The 21,918-nt window shown below is 40.2% G+C and overlaps 1 protein-coding gene across 2 annotated transcripts in view; it reads left to right on the top strand.

The window, feature by feature from the left end:
- Window positions 1-21,918, top strand: part of si:ch211-266k8.4 (uncharacterized) — a 125,429-nt gene that overhangs the window by 77,612 nt on the left and 25,899 nt on the right. For both annotated transcript variants that reach the window (XM_049574971.1, XM_049574970.1), the window contains 3 exons: window positions 7,449-7,553; window positions 9,015-9,205; window positions 16,420-16,526. In XM_049574971.1, the coding sequence (XP_049430928.1) occupies window positions 7,449-7,553; window positions 9,015-9,205; window positions 16,420-16,526 (403 nt within the window). The remainder of the gene's footprint in view (window positions 1-7,448; window positions 7,554-9,014; window positions 9,206-16,419; window positions 16,527-21,918) is intronic.

The raw sequence follows: 21,918 nt of genomic DNA, 5'->3' as shown, positions 1-21,918 counted from the left end.
CGGACAGGGACTCGAACAGGCGGCCCTCCGGTTCCCAACCTAAGTCCCTATGGATTGAGCCACTGCCGCCCCTAACTTACTGTCAGTTGCTGGCCACATTTGTTGTGGGTCAAAACTGAAATCCACAGAGATGTTAGTTGTCATTTTGAACTGAAGCAGGTTTTGTTCTGTCCTACGCACAGCGTCATACCACACTGAGAGCGTTTCAGAGGCGGAGCGATTTGCCTGCTTGATTTTGTAGACTTACAGTTTTTGTTGATTTGGTCATTTTACTGTGATATTTATGGTTTGAACATAAGCTAGTAAGTAGGCTATTTAGTTAAATGGGATTTTGCCTGGTTTTAATCGTGTTTATTGCTGTTATTTTCTACTTTGTTGTGTTGTAGCCTCGGACCAAGTCAGCTCGTTAAAAGTGTACATCGTCTGATGAAAATTACAAGAATAGTCTAAAGTGGCTGCAATCAGCTCAGGCAGCGGCCTGGTGGAGACCCACACTCTACTGAGTGCACTTTTCTTGTTGATTAAGGTGTTGTCTTTTTTGAGGTCATGGCAGGGGCAAAAATCCCATTTCATAGTTGGGGGGACAATAAACAGTAAAATTTTAGAGAATAATTCCGGGGGGGGACAAGGAAAAAAAGTTGTAGCCTGTCTTTTATACAGCATCTTTTACCGCAATTTGACGCTTTAATCTTCTCTCTATCTCTCCAACAGGCAGAGTGAATGTCTATACTTATGAGAAATGGCTTAACAACTAAACATTTCCTGCAATTAAACTGGTAAACTGGTTTATAAACAGTGTACTGTGAGATCTGCCGCTGCGCACTTCACAACCGTGCGTAATAGTCGCGCGTAATGGCCGCTCCTCATCGGTTAGACTGCATGTCTCTCATGTTTGTCTCACTGACAGGTGGAGAGCCCACAGACAGGTACCCATTACCTACGAGCCGCTCCACCACTGACTGCTCTTGTCCTGTCCTCTCCCCCTTCTTTCTCTCCTGTCCTCTCTAACTATCACTAAACTCTAACCTTAATCATTAGCTTTTAGCTTAGCAGCACTCGTAACTGAGTAGACTTTTGAACAATGCAGGAGAAATGTTGTAGACAGTTTATATTATCAGCCTGGGCCTGGGGCTTGTTGTAACAGTAAATGGGATGTGTTGTTACTTGTGTAAGTTAAACTTACTCTGCGATGCGTGATGTGGACAGCGGTTCCAGCCAAACGCTGCTACTGCTGCCAAGCAGCCCCGCCCATTGGAAAGAGTGTGGGATATACCACTACTAGGAATGGGAGGGGGGGACTAAATCTTTTAAGATTTAAATAGCACATTATTGCGCGATTATAATGAGCACCGCTTACATAGTGCTTTCAATAAATACTACTGCATTGTTCAAAAATTATTAATTGTGTCTCAAATGATTCTAGGGGGGTACAGCTTTACTGAAGGGGGAGTCATGTCCCCCCTGTCCCCCCCGGGATTTCTGCCCCTGGGTCATGGTGGTGGCAACCCTGACAAAACAAATGTGCTTTCAGTCAATGAAACGTCAGCTCAGCATAATAGACTCCTTTTACAATGAAAAACACATTAAAAAAAGCTTACAGACATCAATTCAGATTGTGGTTTGCCCTGAGGTCACCGTGTTAATCTAGGTTTTGCAATCTTGAGAACTGCTGGCTAACATATTTTCTCCTTACTCTATTAAGGCTAATGTCCTCTGGCTTGTCTCTTGTATTGAGCTTCTATTAATTTTCCATTCCATATAAACTGTGCAACAGTTTCTTTGGGAGTGATTAGAGGCCATCATTTTTAGGTGTTGCATCTGAGTTACAATACATCTCGGGTGAATGCAACCCATGTCTTATTTTCTCTCTCCCTGTTGCCTTGGTGTTCAGGTAATGGTGGAGTGGAATCTTCCAATTTGTCTCCATCTTTTTCCCCCTTCTGCATTCCTTCCCTCAGGACATTTTCTGTGACCATTTCCCTTTTTTCCTGTCTACTTTTTTCCCCTCTGTAAAGGATCAGCACTTCAAAGCTGCCATTGAGCAGTGTCAGTGAGCTCCTAGGCCACAGGATCTGCTGAGCCCAGCCTTACATTAGAGCTTATTCAATCCTAGCTACAGGTGTGCTGCCCCCGCCAACTCCCAGAGGACGGCAGACGCTTCAAACACACCAAAACACAACCTTCAAAAGGCTGCGTGTCATCAGCATTAATTCCTGAACACTGAGGAATCAGCAGAGTACTCTGTCATCTGAGAATGACTTTGAGAGAGAGACAGGGAGAGAGAGAGTGGGCAGTAAAACCCACACTGTCAGTCATACCTTCTCATTATATCCCTGAGTCATAGAGAAACCCCGGAGCTGAGCTCACAGACACTGACGTTCTCAACTACTGTGTGTGTGAGTTGTGATTTGGGCCATATGTTTTGATTTAATAGTGTAAAGTTAACACATGACATGAGTTGTGCAATTTGTTTTCTTGTGTTTGTGTGTCTGTCTGTGAATATACAATACATGAGTATGCATATGTGACTCTTTGAACAGACTTTGAGGACAACACTTACACCTAAAATAACAAATTAGACTGTCTGACACAAACTTGATTCAGACCCCCTCTACACTTAGTTGTATGGGAGTAACTGAGCTGATGTCACAGAGTGACGACATGTAGTTGCTGGTGGGTAAAACACAGGCAGCACTTACAATGATACTATTTGAACCTGGTCAGTATACAAGAAAATACAAGCACTGTAACCATGGTGCAATCTTTTGTCATAATACGGTCTACAAATTGATGTAAGAGGGGCGGTAGAACAATGGCACAGATTTCCTCCTGAATATCACAATAAAAGAAAATACTGGTGGTAAGTACAGTGACAGCTGTGAAAAGGACTAAACACTAAACACCAGGACCCAACAATCATATTTGCGGTATACATTAAATTTCAGGTTAGTAACGTCAGCTAACAAATAAACCACAATTAACCTACATAATATTGATAATTTCCTTTTGAAGTGAAAATTTGAATTGTCTTTGTAATGTTAGTCAGTGTAGATTGCTCTATTTATGTGTCAGGGGTGGGATGTGGGGTGAACCTGGCGTTGCCTCATTATTTGGGGGCAGAGTACCCCAGGGCATGTCACATATTTTTCATAGTAGAAATTTTGGTGGGTCTCAAGGAAAGAATTATTGGATTTTCTTTGGAAAACTTTGAACACACAATGAACACTACAGACTGGGAATAAAATCCATTGATAGTATAATAAAGTGACTGTACATGTAATTCACAGTCCTGCTAGCATGACTGTAGACTCTTATTGAGTTAGTGAGAGAATACTTGAGCACAGTGGTGTTGTGAGCTAAATGCTAATGTCAGCATGCTAAAACTTTCTACGGTGACAAAGTTAACATTCTCATGTTTAGCAGTTGTATTGTTTACAACCATCTTAGTTTAGCAAATGTTAGCATGCTAACACTATATGCTAATTATAAATTATAGACCATCTTGCAATGGTTTAATGGTTTCAGCTGAAACGCTGATCCGCAACTAAAAACTAATGTGGGCTAGGGGTGCTAGAGGCCCCTTTCTTACTTTCTACCCACCTACTTCTGGTGTCATTACTTTGATCACACCCATCTATAAACTCAGCCTTCATTTTGATCTCAACAACACATCTGTAAAGTTTCATGGCTGCGTCTTGCATGGTTGTGACACTGTGGTGCTGATAGTATCTGTCTACCGACAAACAGATGGGCATATAAACATCTGCCGAAGTATACTTCTTAGTACAATAGGTGTCTCCAGGACCACATTTTTCTATAATGACACACACACACACACACACACACACACACACACATAGACTCACAAGGTGAAAACAATATCAGCCACACTGTCACAGCTGGTAATAAACCAACTGAAAGTACTAGATACATTTTCATTTCAGTGCTAAATAAGAAGTCAGAGAGATTTTGCGATCCAGCTTTAGTTAAGACAGTTAAGTCAAATTTCAGTGTGTAATTGATCACTGCAACCTGCTGGTGGCAGTAGAGGAAATGTCAGGGGATCACCAAAGACATTGGTTAAGTAGGACCTAAGTTTTCCTACTGGTTACTTTTAGGTGTTTGACCTATAATATCGATCGGTCAGTTTAAAAAGATAGATATGTTCTGTCTGTCAACGTCATTAAAGCATTTGCCTTTTCAGACCAGTGGTTCACTTTGGTGTGACAGAATAACCTGTGCTACAACAAGCTGCTGTTTGTTTGGAAGCGACAGTTAAGTTGAAGCTGAACAGGCTCCAGGGTTAATTATTTGAAGCAGTTGCTTTGAGGGCGAGCCAATTTCTGTTGAATTATAATGAGTTTCAACAGCTGTTGTTATTAAAGTTATGACTTCACTTTTCAAAGGACGGGCGACTATTTTCTAAGCCAGTACACTGAAGTAGAACAGAAAAAATGGGAACCGACGCAATAGATTTTGTTTTCAGACTGGCAAAATTTTCAGTTTCAACTCACGTCAACTTGAGGATAAAGTGTTTAACCATAAAGTAGGTAAAATTCTTACCCAGAGGAACAGTAATACATGGACAGATTTTGATAACAGGCCACATCCACACACTTTATATTCTCAAATCCAGCCACACACAAACTACAAAAGTAGAAAACAGCAGTGCCCAAACAGACTACAAGAACCATTGCATCTGTCCAGTGGAAAATATGCACAACCAGTAACTTTCCCGCTGTTTGCCTTTGTGCCCTACATGCAATTTTTCTTCAGTTCTTTATCTCTGCAGCCTCTGAGGTCAAAAAGCCACATTCCCACTAGACCTAAACCAACAACTGTCCTTCAAACCCATTTGCTACATGAGGTTTTCCACTGCTTTTTCAAAAATCTTAATTTTTCCCGCAGGACATGTGCCTAGCAACATCACTGCCTGGAGCACTTCACTGTAGGTTTCCATGTTAAACTTTATGAATTTATCCAGTGGTTTACTGCAGTTTTATCCTGTATAGAAACACACAACTCCCCCCTGCCAAACTTATGATATACTGGACTAAACTGCCATGAACCCCTTACCCTTTACACTGGAGTTTAAGATAAAGAATACTGCTTGGGGCTGGCATGGTGGTTCAGTGGCTAGCTGTGAGCTATCATGCCAGTGGCTGTGATCCTGCACTGTATAAGGGGCTATACACAATCACTAGATGGAAAGATATAGTAATTGTCGTGATTTATCTGTTGCTAAAGTTATTCTGTGTAGTATGCAGTGCTTCATCAAAAGCTCTTTCTTTAAAGAGCATCCAGACTGTGTGAGAATGAAGCTGACTGCTGTTTGGCAGCAATAGATCTGCACAGGGCAATAAATCACACACACACAATCATTCAGACCTTTTCATTACAACCCTGAGTCATACAGAAACTGCAGCTGAGATCTTCGATGTGAATGCATCCGTACTGTGTTTGTGTTTGCACATGTGTGACTCTTTGGATGAAAACATATTTATACCTCTAATATGATAGTAATATATGATGCTAATTGTCTGACTTTATAAATCATCCAAAAGAAGCATCATGTTATTAAAAGAAGTTCAAACTTGAACGTCTGTAGAGCCAACGGGGGTTAACATTTTGTCAGACATACAATACATGACTAATTCCCCTGCTTAATTTGTTTGAAAATGCCACATGTTCCTATCTAGTTAGTCTTTGGGTGGCTAACCAGAGACGTGCTGTAACACGTCAGTGTTTTGAAGATTGGCATTTGACTGTGGAAGGGAACCTCTCCTTAACCGATGTCTGACAGTGATTGAGATAGATCGGAGGGAGGGAAGGAAAGAGAGAGACATGAGGCAGAGGGAGAGAGCCATGGGCTATAGTAGGGGGGGGAGGGTGTGTCTGGGAAATGGAGTTGTTTTAACATCAAAGATAACCCTTCTCAGGACTCTGCAAAGACCTCACATTAGGCCGGGAGACACTGCACTTTATCATTGGCTCTTCCTGTTTGGCAGAAGCCTTATCCTTGAGGCTTGTGTTAAAACACTGATATAGACTCTTACAAATTAGAAGTCAACATCACCTCCTGGCCTCCCGCATGACTTACATGTCAGCTTTGCTCTGGCCCAGCGAGTAAAAACACACAAACTGGACGAGGCTTTTCCAAATCTAATGATTTGATTATCGCACAGTACCAGTCAAAAGTTTGGACACACTTTCCCATTTACTTGAATGAAAAAGTGTGTCCAAACTTTTGACTGGTACTGTACATACTACGGCTATTCTGTGTCAGAATGAGTGAACAGCATGGATGTATTGAGAGTACTGGATACAGCGTTGGAGACAGGACCTGGTTCGCTCCTATAAAAGTTGCTCAGTGGCAAATGAAGCCAAAAAAGCTCTGTTTTCATGGTATGAAATCATCCTCATAATCGTCATTGCTTCTGCGTCACTGGGCCCATAGATCAAGCACACCAGAGATATCACCAGAGAGATAAAATGATATAATCTTGCATCTTATCTAGACTTTTCAAATGTTATTAGACCAAACTGATCAAATCCTGATAATGAAATGGGTCATTTTACGTGGGATGTAATGCACAAAAGAATGTATCCACTGATTTACAGGTATCTCTTTCCCAATGTAAGTCTATTAGAAAGTCTTTTTTGGGCCCCATGGCAACATGTGATGGGCTGAGGAGTTGTAATTCCACCGTTTGGCCACCTCAAAAATTGGCTTTAAACTCCAGGGCACGTCCTGGGGGCCTCTACTCTGTTCACCAGCTACTGGTGAACGGAGTGAATGATCCAGTGATCCACAGTATTTGTCATCTCTTATCCCATTACATAGTCACATACATTTTTAAGATAAGAGAAGATGAACCTTTATTGATCCATATATTTAGCCATATACATGTATCAGTATATAGAAAGATGTATTATAAATATAAGATTTGACATATTTTGAACATATTAAATATGATTAACATATTAATGATATGGTATATGTTTTTTGTATAATAGAAAATAATATATAGTACACTAATAAAGCATAGGATTGAATTAAATAAAGTGTCAAATATAACAGTTGAAGAGTATAGTATAGGTATAACATAGTAAGTAGTAGTATAATAGTAGTATAGTGTATGGTCTCTCGTATATACTTTAAAAATATATTTAAAGGGAATCTCTTTAAAGAGTGTTCCACTGATTTATTTCTGTACTCCTGTAACATTGTCTGACTTACAGTGGACAGGACCAAAATCGAAGCAACAGACCCAGAGCTATTGTCTTTTTTAATTCCATGCACTTCTCTTCCTTGTCGAAACATTATCCACAATACAAATTGACCTCCAACATGTCACACAGTTCAGTAGAAGATTTCGGTGTGTTATGCTAGTAGTGGCCAATGTAGCCTTACGTATGTTTTGAATATGTGGTGGTCTGTTTTTCAGAACAGTGTCAAAATCAGAAGGCCACACTGCCAACCCAAGTCAGTGGAGGTAAAGAAAAAGAAAATGCATCAACACCTTCAGAAGGAGAAAAGACGACTGAGAAAGGTAAGAGTGTGTGTGTGTGTGTGTGTGTGTGTGTGTGTGTGGTTATGTGTGGTTATGTGTGTGTAGCTGTACATTTTTAACATCTGTCTCATTCTGCAGTATTTTTGAGGTGTGTTAGGACAACATTAGTCTATGCAGCAGGTCTAGACGTCCCACATCCATATATCTTAGCTTGACTGGTGAATGGTCCCAGCTAATACAGGAAAAAGTATGTCAGAGGTACTAAATCACTATTAATTCAGCAGGTTCAACATAGGGCAGACTTGCATGCAAAAGGTTGACAAGTACCAGCCTGCATAATAGAGCATTAAATCACAATTCAGTTTCAAGACAATACTCGGAAATATTTAAATTACACTAAATTGCCTGTCATTGATTAACTGAAAGATTGAAACCCTTAAACAATATGTTAACCAGAGGCTACAGCAGCTCTATTGTTCAACAAACACACTACAGTAAATCACCCCTCACCGAACAGTCTGAATACTTTCTGTACAGTTGCCTCATGTTTTTTTGTTGTTTTTTTGTCAGAACAAGACTGTATGTTGCTCTCTAAGCACTCTGTGCCACATAAAGAGTGTATCAACTGATCATTTAGAACCAAAAATAACAAGGCAAAACTAATCTGATGAGCTCATGTTATTATAACAAATGGTGTACCATAATCTCTCTTCTCGTTCTTAGGGAAATGGCTCTAGGACGACATTTAGGTAAAGACACTGCTGACTCTTGCTCTACCAAGCAGTTGATCAAAAGAATTATTAAATCACACTTTTTCAATAGTATAGTGCAATAAAGTTGACTCCAGAAGATAACAGAAGCTGTTGTGATGCTAAATCAGTGTTGAAGTTAGATTTGTCATGTTATTAAGAAGGTCAAGCACATCAGGTCCTCTCTTCAATACACAATGCACAGTAAAAATATCATTTGAATATCATGTTCTCCTTGTGTTACTAAACGTAAGCTACAGCTTCACTGTCTGTGTCTGTGATTGTATGTGTGTGTGCTTACACACAAACAAGGACAGTACACTGTATAAGTGGGTCTTTGTGTTCACAGCTTGCCTAAGCAGGCAGATTCTGCCCCCTGAGTAAATATGGTGAGCCACTGATAACATTAATTTGTGGATAACAAGGACACATTGACACACCGAAACACACACATACACACACAAAGACAATTCAGTAGGGGTATGCCTGTAATGGAATGATAACTTGTTTTGTTACTCCAACATGCACTGCTTACGGTATCATCACAGGGACGCCCCCAGGAATTTGTAGCTGAGTGGTGCTCAGGCCTGGGGTGTGTGATTACTATAAGATTGAGTTTTTCATTTTCATACCATCATAGATGAGTTTTTGTTTTTTATAGGGCTTGTAACACCAGAAGAAAGCCTTTGATGATCACAGAGTTTAGTCCAAGGAGGATTTACAATATTGAGTCATTGTTTTTTATCCATAGACTCAGTTACAGGGGCTAAAAGTGTGCTGACCCGGGTGATACGCCTGGCCCAGCGATACCTGTTGGACCCGATGGGTAGAAAGAGGGTTGAAGCGACAAGTTCTCAAACCCAGACCAAGCCCAGACAGCGTAGTCCTGCACCCGGACGAGTGTTCAGGAGTCGGACCTCAGCTTCACTAACGCAAGCACAGGTAAAAAACAGTATAGTAATCATGGCATGAGACCCCCTCATGCATCATCTTGTTTACTATGAACATTTTCTCTGCAGCTTATCTTTTAAAAAGTAGATACCATAACACATTATTTAAAATAACTGACTCTCTTCTCTGTTGGAAATTTATGACTTTGTGATTTTGTTTCTGTCGTACTTGTTTGGTAACAACAGCGTTTCAGTTTTAACTTTTGAAATGCATCTTTAATTGTATTCAGTTTAATTAATACAGGAAAATAATGATTGTATCAATGTTGAATTTATGCAGTCATATAAATGATTTACATGTTTCTCTGAGATATTATAGTGGTCATTGTGCTGCAAAATAAAAATAGGCACCATTATACATGGAAATCATGACATGACAGGACTTAAATAAGATAAGTTCAACCTAAAAAGCCACACCATGAGCCTTTGCCTTGCAGATTTGTTATGCCATTTATTCTGATCATGTCACTCTTAAAGCAGTTGTTTGACATTTTGGACAACACACTTTATAATCGAGAGTTAGATGAGAAGATTGATACTGCTCTCATATCTTTCTATTCAGTACAAGGCTACAGCCAGCAGCTAGTTAGCTTAGCTTAATTTAGCTTAATGTTAAGCCTGGGGCCGTACTTTTTCTTAGCTTGGCTCAGTTATTTCCTGTGGGGTTGACACACAGCAAATAGACACTCCAGGAAGTAACTGCTTTGGGCCAAGAAATAGTCCAGCACAAAACATTCCATAATACCTCAAGTTGTCGTTTTTACACTGTGGTTTTAGCACAGATTAAATTAAGTAGGGATGCACCAAATATTCAGTAACCAAATATATTCAGCCGAATAATGCAAAAAAACACACATTCGGTATTCGGTGGAATAAGTTAAAAGCAAGGCCGAATAATAGCGGCGTGTTTTGATAACGCAATCAAACAGCATGCGATGATGGACTGAGTAAAATGTCGGCAGTGTGGCGATATATTTTACTCCGTCCATCACCGCACTCGCATTTGCGACTAAAAACAGTTTTGTGCAAGCAAAATACATCATTCAGCACACTGTGCAAGTACAGATTTCAACCAGCAGCAGAAACGAAAGGCAAATCCCACCAATTGCAGGTTGAACGGGGGTCACAGACACAGACAGTAATGTATTCCTGTCAAATACGGCGGCCATCGGCTTACCGGCGACGGATGAGTCGGCTCCCATAATGTCCTCTTCTTGGTGTGTGGACTGCCCAGAAGTACCTGAACAGCCGAGCCAGCCGAACACAGGTATGTGACGTGTCAGAGGAGAAATGAGCCCTTCATGGCCCACAAACCTCACCGCACTTTAGGGACTGTTCTATACTTATGAAGGGACTGTCAGGGGAGGAGGGTGGCTGGTTGATTCTTATTTTATTTATTTATTTTATTTTGATCCCCCCCATGTTCATCACTCATTGATGCTGTTTTTAAAGTATGAATAAGTCAATAAGTAATTTATTCCACTGAAATATCATTGATGTATTATAGAAAAGTGATTTATCTTTTTATAAATGACAAAAGGCACATCTGCCTCATTTTCATTTTCTGGAGGGGGTTCATCTGCAAAAACTAATGAAAAACTAAACGATTTTCGGTATTCGGTATTCGGCCAAGCTTTTAATATTATTCTGCTTCAGCTTCGGCCGCAAATTTTCATTTCGGTGCATCCCTAAAATTAAGCTTTAGTAGTGCTAGTAGACAGATGTTGTTAGCTTTTAAGAAGAAGAAGAAGATGTACTTTATGAATATATTTTTTCAAAGGCCCAAAATATACACACATGCCCAAACAGGACCTATACATGCATTAAATGGAGGGATGTCAAAGCAACGGGGCTGGCACCTCAGCAGTGTCCAGGAGGCGAACTGGCACCTCCTCAGCTACCAGTCCACACTACTGGCAACCCTCTGGTTCCCTAACCTATGGGCTGAGCTACTGCCTTCCAGAGCTAGCTTCCTCTAGCTAGGCAAGCTGTTTCCCCTTTATCTACTCTCACTGCCAAGCTAAGATAACTTAGCTCACCTTAGCCTGGCTGAGCTAAAGCTATAGCCACATATTTAGCAAACATATGTGAAAGTGGTATTGATTGCTGTGAGAAATGTTGATGTTACTTTAACCAACCATACAACATTATTACTTCCCACAACATGTTGCCTGTTTGCTCTCACCTTGTCATATGGTGAGTAAATTTGTCATGCACCACTGTAACAGGCACAGCTGCATCATGATTTATCACCATACCCTTCAAAGTGTATTCCACTTAACCCAACACTTGTGCCCACACACTGTGCCTGTAAGAACAGAAAGTGTGTTTGGTAACTTTCCCGCTGTCCTTTTGCACTAGACATATTACTTTGTGCTGGTTGTTTTGATTGTGCAAGTCCAAAAACCTCTTAATGCTTTTTCATAGGTTTCATAGGTAAGCAATGTGTATAATGCAATAATGTGTTCTTGCCATGTGGTCTGTATGGTGTGAACTTTTACCTTAGACTGCTATTTTCAGGAACGTTGATCTCTGCTGCCTCCCATTTGGAGACTCTCAAACTCTCTAAACAGTTTATGTTTTTTTTAGTCATTAAAGTAATCAGGATCTACTGAGAGCAAGCAGTCTGAAAGTTTCAAACAAAGGACCAAGTGTCTGACAACTAGAGTTTCAACAGCTTGATTTAGATGCCAAATCCTTCAGCTAAAACCAGACTCGGCAGCAACGCTCACTAAGTTGGCATCTGATGTTTAACACTTTTGACACTACAGGGCTTAGCTCTGTTCTTACTGTGTTGAGTTTTCATAATATTTGGTAACATGGTCTCTCTGAGTTTTTCTGTTCTTACTGCCAGCACAGCACCAGCTACCTCAGAGGGTAGAGGTCAGTCTGACAGGGTTGAAGGGAGATCTGTTAGGATAGATCCACAGGGTTTGAGTGCACCATTGCTTCAATGTCCCCCATGAAATATATAGTAAAATGTCCGGTCACAACAAGTTTCCTGTGTTTATTTGTCCCCCATAAATTCAAGGGCAGAATCAAAGCTGTGCACAAGCTTTTCCTTTATATTTTAATTTTAAAAGCCGTGACATTTCTTTTGTGAGTTAGCCCAATTACAGAATGAACTTTGGCTGTTACCTTGTCAACATGCTATGCAAAGCGGTGTGCACTCTGCCAACTGTTTTGTGTTGCCCGCACACACTAGTTCTCAACAGTAGCCAACACCAGCAAATTGACTGGAATCCCCTGGTTGTACTTATAAGAAGATCACATCAGTATCTTTATTACATGCGTCACAACTGAGCAGCAGCTTCTCCTGTCAGACTGTAAAAAAAAATTCAAATTTTGTCTTATGTAACATAAGCTCAGCATCCAAAGGAAAGACTGCGAGCTTCAACAGATTAATTTAGATGATGTGAGCTACTGTAAATGGATCAGGTTTACTAGGAACAAATGCATTATCAAATTTGTAGAAGTTGACTTCAAGTAAAATACTGATTCAAATACTTGTCACTGGCACAACAAATGGGTTCAGATACAGTTGGAACTTATGGGAGCCCTCACAAAATGCCACATCCTTTTACGCAGAGGGGTAAAACAAGCATTTTCTACCATTTTCAAGAATAGCTATCTGGCTTTTTGCACATCAAATACATTTAAAAATCCAGAGTTAAATGATGTTTTTTAACCTGGACCCAATTTCCCCATGATTTTGTGTCTAAGTGACTACTGGGAATGACATAATTTGAATTGGTTGGTTAGGCCGCACTGTAAACACTCAGGGCATGTTGGCACCACCAGTTTACGTCCACTAAAAGTGCTTGTTTTTGCCAATGACAGGCTCAGATTGTTATTTGAAGTGATTAAGTGAATATAATTTAAATGATCCTTGCATAGATTGACCTTTTGTTAAAGAGTTAGATCCTTTTTGTTTAACCAGAACTCAACGAGGCACTCCATTAAAATAAACAGTATCATTGTAAAAGACACTGTGTAAGTCAACAGAAACAAAATAAAACTCACAAAAACCATCTTGGTTTATCTTTCCAACAATCACTAACACTGGTTTGGTTGAAATGAAACCTCAGTTCACCCAGTTAGAAGTGAAAATATGCTGCTCGATACATGCTAAAATGACTGTTTAGACGCAGTGTGGTGGGTTTGGCAATAGTGATTTTGGGAGTTTCTGGTTTAACAAAATGGATGTATCGCATTATTCAAACACAGGGTGTCTGCGGGGTCTTAAAAAGTAGTTAAAGTTGATAAATCAAATGTCAGAAAATTAAGGCCCTTAAAAGTATTATAAAGTCTTAATCGCGATTTTATGAAGTATTAAATTTTCTTGGCATTCAAGCTTTGACAAAAAGTATCCATGAATGTACAAACAGAGGAGCAAAAGACAATAAAAAATCCTTCTCATCTTATCTGAGTTCTGTTGTATATTTGTGCTCCATAGATTTAATTGCAAACTACAACTGTTTAATAAGTTAAAGATGCGTTTTTGCTAATGACAGCTTGAAGTGGCGATGAGGTCTGAAGGGTTTTTTTGGAAGGTCTTAAAAAAGTCTTAAAAAGGTATTGAAATTAACCTCAGGATTCCTGCATATACCCTGAAACAGCGTTTCAGAAACTGGTAAGAAAAAGTTGAGAGCCTCCAAGGACCTGTAGTTGTTGCGGTTGCAAATCCCTGTGTGATAACATTATAGCACATTGTCAAAACATAGGCAGTGCATGGAATTCACTAAAACACATGTCACAGTGTTAATGGCTGTAGGCTACTGTTATTATGCACAGTTTAATTAATCATGTCTGTGGTAAATGTAATAGTGCCTCTGATGTGAGTTTAAAAAACGCACTTTCCCAGCTGTTAAAGGCTGGGACACAAAAAAGGTTTTCCCCCTCACCAACCACGCCCCCTAACTATGACTATGATTTTACAGTTTTTATAAAAATCCTTTTTTAGAACTCCTGATATCCTGTAGACCCCTCTATAAAAGTACCACTGGGTCCATTTGACCTGCACACTGTACAATCCTGGCTCACACATTGTATCCGCTACTCCCATTCAGTAGATTTTAGTAGAAAACACACTCACACACACTCTCCAGGTTTGGCAGTGCCACTTTGGAAGGCTGCCTATTCTAATTCCTTTGACAGATGAAGAATGAATTCATAATTTGATTGGTACAGTTAACTGTGTGTGTGTAGTCCCGCTGAAAGGAATAGTTGGACATTTACCAGGATGACTTTGTTCAGGAACACAAATCAGTCACTTTGTACACAGTGGCCTCACAATCTTAATGTAACAGTAATGGAAGGTTTTATGTGACCTTTGTGTTACACACATGCAAGCTGTAGCTCTGATTGTTCGGGAATCACCTGCGTTGCCATTCCTTTAAAAAAAAATACGCCATAAATGAATACACTTTGTTATTGTTTATCATCTTTGAGGAAGAGACATTTAAAAAAAAAGAACTGATGATTGAGAGACAGGAAGTTTTAAGCCAGCGGAAGATGGATAAACAAGATGAGAGAGAAGGTAAGGAAGGAAAAGAGTAGAATTCTGCTCTTTAGAAATGTTTCCCCTGTGACCCAGAATAGTTCTGTTTGTATCGAAAAGAGAAAATTGTCTCTCCTGCCTTGCCAGCTGTTACGTCGCATACGGCTCCAGCCACTGTCAGTTAAAAATGATTGGAAGATGTGATTGGAACTTTGCCCAGGGGATTTTTCTTGAAGCATATTGTGAATCAGTGGTCGGCCGACCTTGGGGTTGCTTCTAGGTAAAGATGGTCACATTTCAGTCCAAAAATTTCCCCCTCTATCATCTTCTTCCCCTCTGTCATATGACATGGCCTTAGAGATGGCAGTGTGAGTTTGTTGGCCTCTTGTCCACCAATTTACAAGTACTGTATGGATTGCCGTGAAATTTTGAACACATATTCACGACTAGTTGCCTACTGACTTTGGGGATCCCCTGACTTTTCTTCTGTATGTATGTTCTTTTCATGGGAAGTAAGTGGGATTGAAAGTAAGCCTCTTAGGTGTAGCTTCAAATGCCTTCCAACAACAGACACACACACACACACACACACACACACACACAGAGAGCTGAGTGAAAACTGATAAAAACGCATCCTTTATGCAGTACCTTATCAATGCTGGTTAATCACCACAGACTACAGAGAATGGGGATTGTTGCTTTGGAGCAAGACAAGACGTACCTCTTCACTATGACAGAGCAAGTCAATGCATACATCATCTCCATTTGCAAAGATCAAATGCCTTTTAGTTTTTAACCAGTGGGAGGTTTGCCATGCTATACACACACTTGCCATGTTACTAGGTTGGTTAGAGGCGACAAACTGTCAGAGATCGTGCAGTGTTTCCCATACAGTGATTTAATTGCAGTAGCCCGTCACAGTATCAACAGTCACACAACCACAAATTGATTTTTTTTTTTTACAATTTAAATTGGGTTATTTCACCTCAGAGCTGTGTGCATTGTATTAATTCGCTCAGCCTCTTCTCACCCTGCTTTTGCTCATACTCTGTGTTTATCAAGGGACAAGCTAACGCAACCCGCAGTTTCCCTACCTCACAGCCACTAAGAGACTGATGCTGTAGGAGTAGGAGTGTGAGCTCCACGCCAGGGACAGTTAGCGAAAGTTCACACACACACACACACACACACACACACACACACACACACACACACACTTACACACACACACACACACACTTACCAGTTTTAAGGGATTTACAAACAGAGTCAAGGCATTTTTGTGATGGTGTGAGTTTGATTGGCAGCTGACAGCGGCCGCTATGTTAGCTCCTGCTTACCTGGCAGGCACTGAATTGACTGTTTGCAGGAGAGCAGCACCAGAGACAGTCCATCAGCACTGCGTCTATTTAACCTGTGTAACAGCAGCAACAGCCAGTTCATATCCAGCCGGGAGTCAGATAAGCAGGGATGTCAGCTGAGTAGTTGGTCCTCCAATGTGGCCCAGGACACAATATGATACACACTGCTGAAAGAATTTGGCCATTTGTGGCCCAGACCACCTGTGATTATGGTCTGAACAATTGGATCTTAGGAGACATTGAGGATACATTCACGCCTATACTTAGAGCAGCTCACTTGTCATCCAATCACCCACAGTGCATGCTAATACCACATGTAAACAGGGCCTTTGTCTTCTCTTTCAGATCAGGTCCAGGAGGCGGAGCCAGCAGAGAGGTGCAGCACAGCAGCCGGTAGTGCAGGGGAGCAGTGGTGATGTCACTGTGACAGATACAGCTGGGAAAACTCACAGGTGAGGACAAAGGTTAAACATCACAAACAAAACATGACATGCCTGCACTCATTCATGTCAACTCTTTCCTCAAGTGTTTGTTTTTTACCTCTGGCTGCAGGATACTACCTGCACACATGAATGACCATCTGTGGACTGTTAATGTAGCATGTTGCTGCTCGTGGTCTTTTCTTCCCTGGGATCTTTGTACATTATATAAAGAGGGAGGGCACAATAACATGAACACTTGTGCAATACCTTTCTGTTTGTAGCTTTAATGTCATTTGTTAACTCTTTGTTTTCGCATCATACATATCTCGGTTTACATTGCTTGATATCAGACAGAATTGTCATTACACTCTGCCTCCATCTTCAGTCTGACATTGCATCCATTCTAACTGATTTCCGTGGGGAGGGGGATTCTACACAGAAAAAGTTCATTTGAGTGTGTGCATTGAAATTTAGTTTAATCTGTTACAGTTGACAGTTGGAGGTTGAAGTGCTTTTTCTTTAGATTTTTAATTTCCTTTGCCAAAATTTATTTCTGAGAGCCATATTTTCATAATGGCGCAACAACCATTGCTGTGACTGTTTGGTAATTTCCTGACCTCAAAATTTTCTTTGCCTGTTCCTTATAGAGCTTTATCCTTATCTTTATTCAAGAGAGTGGTCTATCAGTTTGAGAGCATTATTTATTGATTTCACATTCAAAAACCCTGCCCTCGCACTCAAATAGCCTCTGCTTGTGCTTGCATCTACTCTGTTTCGGCTCAAACTGTGTGCTCACACTCAGATACCATGTTGCTCGCACTCAGATACAGTGTTGCTTGCACAGATTTCCTGCTGTTCGCACTGTTTCTGTGCGCTCGCGGTATTTCTGCTCTCAGATTTCTGCCCTGCGCTTGGATTTTTTGTGTAACAACCCTGTCAAAATCCCCCAACCAATAGAATGCCAGATTTACTGTTGACCAATGAAATGGTCCCTGCCTCCTTATGGGCGCGCTTGCTTTAGTATTAGAGCGTCCCGTCCAGGCTGGTACTCTTTAATCGGGTTCATCCACTCCCACCCTCCAGGGCTTTATTGAAAGCAATATCACACTCAAGGTCGTGACATTATACAGTAGGCTACAACGTCACTCCCTCTCGTGAGATATGCATATATATATATATATATATATATAGGGAAGAGGGTGGGAGTGGATGAACCCGGTTAAAGAGTGCCCACCCGGACGGGACGCTCTAATACTAAAGCAAGCGCGCCCACAACAGTAAATCTGGCATTCTATTGGTTGGGGGATTTTGACAGGGTTGTTACACAAAAAAATCCAAGTGCAGGGCAGAAATCTGAGAGCAGAAATACCGCGAGCGCACAGAAACAGTGCGAACAGCAGGAAATCTGTGCGAGCAACATTGTATCTGAGTGCGAGCAACATGCTATCTGAGTGTGAGCACACAGTTTGAGCCGAAACAGAGTAGATGCAAGCGCAAGCAGAGGCTATTTGAGTGAGAGGGCAGGGTTTTTGAGTGTGTAATCAATAAATAATGCTCTCAAACTGATAGACCACTCTCTTGAATAAAGATAGGGATAAAGCTCCATAGTTCCTGCAGTATTTTGGTGCACAGGTGCAAAAGGAGGGTTATTCAAATGAGGCAGCATAAAGTGAGTTTTGTTGGAATAACTGGTCTTCGACTTTAGCGCATAGAATGGACATCACAGAACCACACCAAGCTGCTGCCACCTTAATGATAATGTCAACAAGAGCAAGCAGTTTACTATAAAATACCTACAAATGTGCAGCAATAACAGAATAATACTCAAAGTGTAGATAAATTAATGACACAAAACATTCCTCAGCAAGTGGCTGCATTTAAGTGGGCTGTAAAAAATAACTCTTCATGTGTACAGAGCAGGAAAGCTGATTAAGCAGTCTGCATTGATCTATAAATAAATGAATGTTCTTGACAATATCTGTTGTCCACAGCTGCTTAATACTACATGAGAAGTTTCTCCTTCAGCTCATTAAATTCCTGCAGCCATCGTGAGGCAGCAGGACAGAAAGAGTATGTTGATAAATCTGCAGTCTCTGATTTGAGAGGCTGAGCACAGTGCCATTACGCACTGCCGTCCACTATGTTTACCTTCTTTAAATCATGTGCAAATGACACCAGGCTGCTACAAAATAACCACACACACCTCTACACTCAGCAGACTGCTTGGTTATAACTCTGCATTCTGCCTTTTTATGAGGCAGACATTGGTTTGCCAGAGGTCATTAATTCGGTGCGTCACAAATATTGCTTAAGATATGAACCACGTACAGCGTGGAATGCGGTGTATTAAAGACTGAAGTAATGTTGGATTGATGCAATCCTATAAACAGCTTTACAAACCAATTTAATCATCATTATGTATTTCTGTCATCATCGAACTAATTAACTCATGAAAACACATAATTTATGGCGCCGCTCTGCACCATCTAGATAACAATATGATTTCCTTACAAAGGGTCTTTCCATTTGTTGAGCTGTTGTTGACTGCGATTGGCACTGCTGCTTTAAAGCGATGAGACCAGTGATGTGACCGGCTGAGAGTGTATTTGTTAAACACCACACACTCTGATCAATATCCCACTTCACCCAGCCTTTTTGCACGTTGTGCTGTTGCACATACTTAAACCATCATAGTGCAAATAAAATAAATTAGCTTCCATATGCATAAAACATCGACATTTTAAAGCATGCTAGACACAGTTTTGGACGTGCATATCCAAATGTGCCTGTTTAACTGAGTTTATGTTTATGTGAATGTACACAGCATAAGAAGAATTAATGTTGATTGTCCCTCACATACTGTCACATGTACCTATGTGTGCATGTCTGTTTAAGTACAGATGGTTGCATACTGTATTCTGTGTGTGACGTGTACAGCTTTTGTTGAACTCTATTCAGTGTTTTACCAGTTTAGAGTTGTTCTGTTCCACCATGTCTTCAGGTATTGTGTCTTTGTAATAAAGCAGCTGGTTCTTCAGCAGCACTTAGAATTTCACAATAGTCTTCTAATCCTCTCATTGTAATGTTGTTTTTTCCTCTGAGTGGCACACTGCTCAAAACAAAAGGCTGTCACTCTTGTGTTAGTGATGTGTGTGTGTGTGTGTGTGTGTGTGTGTGTGTGTGAGAGAGAGAGAGAGAGAGAGAGAGAGCCCTTTCCTCCATGCGTATGTATGCACGTGTATGTGCGCATGTTTTAAGCATACTTGTCATTCCTCACAGACTTGGTCTTTGTGTTTTGTGGTTTAGGTTGTTTTAACTAGGCTGTGGGGCACTTGGGGTCACCAAGGGTCACCTAAAGGATTATTGTAATGAGGTGGCAAATTAGTGTTAGAGGATGGAACTAACCAATGTTGTGTGCCAAGTGTTGAAAACGCATGTCATCTTAACAAGAATAAAATCAAACAATGACAACAAGGCAAGTTAAGTGAAGGGTGGAACACCAGAGGAAGGGAGTTGGAGAAATACATCAGGGTTAAAAACAGAGACAGTTTAACTTTATATTTCAGACTTAAGCCCTTGAATATTACTGGCTTTATCTATCTGTTAAGAATATGGTTTTTAGTACTCATCCGACCTCAGTGTCTTTTGTATAAATGTGTCTTTATGTAGCTTTATGGAAAGAGCTGCAGTGATTGCACCATATTTGGCCCTGGTTCTCAAAAGGAGAGCAGCTTTGAGTTGGAAAGTAATAACAGTATGAAGGACAGACATTTTCTTTACTCTTCCAGTCTGCGTCACTGTTCCATTTTAAAACTTAGTTTACTGTTAAAGCCTAATTAATAATTAATTAATCAACTCATTGTGGGTGGGTAGGACACTTGCTTCCTCTTTACACTGTGACTGCTCTGTTAACATTTTCTCATCAACCTTCATCATAAAGTGAGTTGGTTGCCAATTTTATAATTTCCAACAGTGCACAAGCATTTAATGAGAAGATGTGAAAGCTGGGTATCATTTAATTCCTGTTTTCTTATATGATGATTGTTAAGAGTTCTACTGAATATTTATAATGTTTTTTAATGTCTTAAAGCCTGCACCCTGAATTTAAAAAGTACTTTTTTGAAGAGAAGAATCTCCTTTACAATTTAAAATAGGCTGACTCAGTGTTTTGTGGTTTATTTAATGATTTTATTTTCTTTGTGCATAAGTGAGGATAATTAAAGGATAACAGAAGTATTTTCTGACCTCTAGGTGACTAATGGAGACAACAGTTTTTGAAATTGGTCCAGTATTGAGAGAGACTGTTGCAGTTAGCAGCAGCAAAACAGGCTGCAATGCAATCCCTGTGGGCAAGTGTGCACCATCATTTTATATTCACTAAAAGTGCTTGTTTTTACCACTGACAGGCTCAGATTGTTAAGTGGCTGACATCATGATATCCTAACACTGTTGCCAAACACAAGAGACTCCATAAAAATAGACCATAATTTTAGCATGCATAGAGCAGGCATATTTTGACGTCGAGCTATATTAATTATATTTCAACCAAACCAGAGGTGGTGATTGTTGGAGCAGTGGAGAGATGAAACAAGACGGCTTTTGTCAGTTTTATTCTGCTTCTGTTGACTTTAAGTGAAGTGTGTTTTACAATGATAAAATTACTGTTTGTTTAAATGGAGTCTGGTGGGTTTGGCAATAGCTATTTTGGGGCTATTTCTGGTTAAACAAAAAGGATCTTACTGTTTAACAAGTGGTCAGCCTCTATAGGAATCCTTTCCATAATGTTGTCAGACACTTAGAATACCAATCTGTGCATGGGCAAGCAGTTTTAGTGGACCTAAATTGTTGGTGCTAAATTGTGCGCAGGGATTACATTACAGTTGGTTGCACTAACTGCCAGCTGCAGCGGTTTTGTTCAATAGTGGACCAGTTTCAAAAATTGCTGTTCTGATTAATCACTTACATGTAGACACAGAAGCATGGGAAAATAGGGTCTAGGCTGAAAAATAGCAAAGTTATCCTCTAAGTAATCCATTTATTATAGTGATTTTAGAAGGCAGAACAACAGTACAGGAGCAGGGTTTTATTCACAGAGACAATGAGCATTGCTCTGTTCTCCCAAGGGCGAACAAACAAGCACAGTGGGATCAGTTTTGTCACTTCATTAATTTTTTTTTACACATGATACATACAAACAATTTTGATAAATATGTATTTTACCAAAAAGGCAGAATTTTAATTCATTAAAGTCAACAAAATTAGACTTAACTTAGTACTTTTAAATATTTTCTGTTATTGTCATATCAACGGTATACTCTTTTGCTTTTTAATAGAGAAATATTTGCTCGTCTTTTTGGGCACTGCCCAGTATTCAGTTGCAGTAGGATATTAGAGCTAACGACTGCCACTCCAAACATCAAGC

The sequence above is a fragment of the Epinephelus fuscoguttatus genome, linkage group LG4, assembly GCF_011397635.1.
Source record: "Epinephelus fuscoguttatus linkage group LG4, E.fuscoguttatus.final_Chr_v1".
Taxonomy (NCBI): Eukaryota; Metazoa; Chordata; class Actinopteri; order Perciformes; family Serranidae; genus Epinephelus; species Epinephelus fuscoguttatus.
This window is presented reverse-complemented; position numbering and strand designations above follow the sequence as displayed.